At 42.9% G+C, this 4,142-nt stretch overlaps 1 protein-coding gene across 1 annotated transcript; it reads left to right on the top strand.

The window, feature by feature from the left end:
* The first annotated feature begins 612 nt into the window (after positions 1 to 612).
* On the top strand, positions 613 to 1,949 carry LOC132477598 (RBPJ-interacting and tubulin-associated protein 1-like). The gene has a single exon (XM_060080037.1). It carries the CDS (start codon positions 1,045 to 1,047, stop codon positions 1,819 to 1,821), a length of 777 nt encoding a protein of 258 aa, XP_059936020.1. The 5' UTR covers positions 613 to 1,044; the 3' UTR covers positions 1,822 to 1,949.
* The last annotated feature ends 2,193 nt before the right edge of the window (positions 1,950 to 4,142 follow it).

Below are 4,142 nucleotides of genomic sequence, written 5' to 3'. Positions count from 1 at the left end.
GTTGTTCCGAATTCTATATTCCATGTATATAGCGAGGATATTTGTGACTTTGGATTCACTGGAGACATTTCTTTTAGTGCTTCAGAAACCTATTATCTTATGGCCTGGAAGTACACTAGTAGAATTCAGTTTTGAGAAAGTTAAACATTAATTATTTCCCATGAATAAGTATGACAGTGTAAGATATAGAAGGTTTCTGCTACAAATATAGAGACAATAAAATAACAAGGATAAATACTTTTAATTTTTAAATTCAATGAGAGATTTTTTTTTTCATTTACTATCAGGTGGATTTTTACCCTTGAGACAAAGTGAAGTACAAAAGAAGGAAAATATCCAGACATACACTTTAGATGTCTTTTGGCATTGACAAGGAAGTTTTCTTCTAGACTTTTGATTTTCAATTACTAGCAACACTTCCTTTAGTACCAATCTGCTCTAGACTCTCTTATTTAAGGAAAACAGTGCTTCATTTAAAAAAAAATGATTCTGAATTTATAGTCTAAAGTAATTTGATTGCAAAGTAAATGTGTTTAGACTCATTACTTTAAAAGCTATTAATAGGCGCTCGGAGCATGCATAGCTAGGGCTCGGTTTCCCGGGTAGAGTCTGCCCGCGCGGTGCCCCGGGCGGGGGCCGGGGGCGGCCTGAGCTGCCAGGGGTCACGTGCTCCCGGGATTCAGAGCTGCAGATCTCGGATGTACCGCGCGCTACAGGTGCCCAAGCGTCCCCGCAAAGGAGTCCAGGCCTGGGGGGAGGGGGCGCTGTGGGTTGCCGCCCGACATCAGCCAGCCAAGATGCTCAGCTTTATAGGTGGGACTTACACTTGTGACGTCATCTTTTGAAGCCTCAGTTTTGTCATCTGTAGAATGGACATAATGGATGCTACCCCACAGGACTGCTGAGAAGATTAAATGAGACAATGCTTGTAGAGCTCTTTGCAGGAGGGAGACCTGGAGGCAGGGACTGACAGGCAGAGCACACCTGCTGTCACCCAAGACCGTGAGCAGCGTGAAGACCCCGGTGGAGCTGGCCGTCAGTGGGATGCAGACCCTCCACGTTCAGCACCGCTGCCGGGGCAGCTGCCGGGTCAAGGTTAGGCCGTCATACGTGGATGAGACTTTGTTTGGCAGTCCTGCAGGCACCCAGCCCACACCACCAGTCTTTGACCCACCGTGGATGGGGAAGGCCAACAGAACCAGAGGAGTGGGTACAGGGGCGTCACAGACCTCAGGGGCCAACGGGAGCTGTGAGACTACCTCCTCCAGGGACAAGACCCTGACCCTCGCACCAAGGAAGAAGAACAAATACAGACTGGTTGGCCACACTCCATCTTACTGCGATGAGTCGCTCTTTGGCTCCCGACCTGAGGGCGCCGGCTGGGAGGCCTCATGGATGACGAAGGGGGATGCTGCAAAGCTCCATGCCCTCTTCTGGACACCCCCAGCTACCCCTAGGGGCAGCCACTCACCCCACCCCAGGGAGACTCCAGTGCGAGCCATTCACCCAGCTGGTCCCTCGAAGACAGAGCGCAGGGTGGTGGCAGACTCCCGGAGGTTGTCCGTGGATGGGTTAGACTCTCCACGCCCTCCGAGGTGGGAGCGTTCTTATTCCCTCACCCACCTTAATGTCCCCAGCACAAGTCACCCACCCACCAGTACCCCCTGCACAAACGGGCCTCAAGATCCCAGACCTTCCCCGTCAGGAGTGACCTTCCGGAGGCCCCTGGTGACTCCCAGGGCTCATTCAGTCAGTGTTTCAGTGCCAGTTACCCCCCGACGAGGCGGAGCCACCCAGAAACCAAAGCCACCTTGGAAATGAATTTCTTGGTGCTTTCTGCAGGTTTGCCCATGGGGTCACAGCAAAGGGCAGAGTTTCAGAGGATGGCACTGGTGGGCGGGCCTTTGGGGAGACCACCAGGCATTGGCAAAGCACTCCTGGGGGCAGAGCGAGGGGGGACAGTGCCGCCCTTTCTTCTGACAACCTCTGGTTGCTCCCTGCCTTTGCCGCTGAGGTGGATATGAGGGCCGCCTCTTGAGATCCCTGTTTCAAGTTCTGTCATAGCCACACAGCATATCAGTGCCAACCCAGGGGTGTCCCCCGGGAGGGTCCCCCCACCCCCTCCATCACACCCACAACATGGTCTCGCCACCAAGTGTGAGTAAAGGGTATGATCGCCAACCCGGAGGGTTCCTTCTCCCTCCCTTCAAGCCAAGCTTCTGCTCAGGATGAGTTTCTAGCTGAGTCTGGACACCTCAGGAATTTTCCCAGGCACAGTATGTGGACCAGCAGGGAACACAAGGTGATATGTGGGTGGACATTTAAAATTTTAATAGTCATGTATTTATTTTCATGTATTAAATATATCAGCTCATCGAAAAAATAAAATAAAATAAAAGCTATTAATATTTTTGGAAAAAAACAAAAAAAATCAGCAAATTTTCAACTTATTCCATACTATCATCAAATATTTAAACAGACTTTAAATATCTTTAAACATGGTATTCATTAGCTCAGAGATCGGATTAAACTAAATCTTTAAAAATTGGAAAAGGGAACATTTTATCAGATAAAAAAGAATCTGTAAAGCAAATCACCCATGATAGCAAAAAGGTAATTAAGAACTACCCTGATGTTAATGGAGTTCTCTGAATGACATGTGTAGAATAGGAAGTGATATGAAACTGCAAGTGAGTATGTGGGAGAGGACTGCAGAAATCAAGTAGGTTGCATAAAACTTGCAAAGGGCACCATAAATTAGAAATCCTACACCTGTTGCCCTAAAACAATGAATTGGTGACCATGGATTGGTTGAGAACTAATGAGACCTTTTCCTTTCATCTGGAAAAAGAAAAAATGGGTGCAACGTAATATAGTTGAAAATGTTTAAGCATTGTATAAAGAAAATGATGCAAGTAGATATTTTAAAACATTAATATAACAGGAATTTATTTTAGGCATTCCAGAAACACAAAAGTAAAACTAATGATAGAAAACATTCTTACCTTTTATTTTTTTATTTTTGGGTAGATATTTTATAGAAAATATATCAAACTGCATGATAATGATCTCTTCCCTACTCCCTGACAAATGGGAAAATACATCCTTAAGAAAATGTTGCTACAGTTTGGAATTCTTTTATGTGTATAATTTACCAATTAAACAAAAGAAACATCCTTGACCTAATTCAGTTTAAGATATAGTTATATGTAGTCTGATTTCCATATGCATGTAATCTAAAAGTTAGATATAAAATTATATTCATTCAGAAACTGAATGAAATCTATAATGCATGAATTTAAACAAGTGCTCTTAAAGTTTGGAATTAGACATATATTATATTTTACCTAGATCAAACTTCATTTCTTTCATAGAACAAGCTCTCACAAAGGACAAGAGACATGAGGAACTTAAGATTAACTATGTAAAGCATCAATATTAAAAAGATCTAACTTCAAAATTGGGAAGATAATGGTAAAGACAAGGAGTCCCATAAAAATATACCATATATATATATATATATATATATATATATATATATATATATAAACATACTTATAGTAAGAATACAAAAAGTGAAAGAAAGAAAAAGAAAGAAAGAAAGAGAGAGAGAGAGAGAGAAAGAAAGAAGGAAGGAAAGAAGAAAGAGAGAGAGGGAGGGAGGGAAGGAGGGAGGGAGGAAGGGGGAGAGGGGAAGGGAGGGAGAGAGAGAGGAAGGGAGGAAAAAAGAAGGAAAGAGGAAGGGAAGGAAGGAAGGAAGGAAAGAAGGAAAGAAGGAAGGAAGGAAGGGAAGGAAGGAAAGGAAGGAAAGGAAGAAATATTTGAAACATTAGTGGCTGAGAATTTCCTTAAATTATCAGACACCAAACCACAGATCCAGAAAGAGATTACCGAGTAGGATAAATGTCAGCAAAACTACACTTCAGCATGTCATTTTCAAAAATACAGACAAAGAAAAGAAAAAAATACTGAAAGAAGCCAGAAGGAAAAACAAAACAAAAACACATTACTTATGGAGGAACAAAGATAAGAATTATATCCAACATCACTTCAGATAACAATCAAGTTATTTAAAGTGTTGAGAGAAAAAAAAACCCCACAATCTAGAATTTTGTGGCCTGTTAAATTATACTTCAAAAGTG

The sequence above is a fragment of the Mesoplodon densirostris genome, chromosome 17 (genome assembly GCF_025265405.1).
Source record: "Mesoplodon densirostris isolate mMesDen1 chromosome 17, mMesDen1 primary haplotype, whole genome shotgun sequence".
NCBI classification, from domain to species: domain Eukaryota; kingdom Metazoa; phylum Chordata; class Mammalia; order Artiodactyla; family Ziphiidae; genus Mesoplodon; species Mesoplodon densirostris.
The sequence above is the reverse complement of the archived record's forward strand: the minus strand, read 5'-3'. Positions and strand labels throughout refer to the sequence as shown.

Excerpts from the sequence above, each read along its gene's own strand:
- LOC132477598 (XM_060080037.1), top strand. The coding sequence starts at position 1,045 with ATGCAGACCCTCCACGTTCAGCACCGCTGCCGGGGCAGCTGCCGGGTC.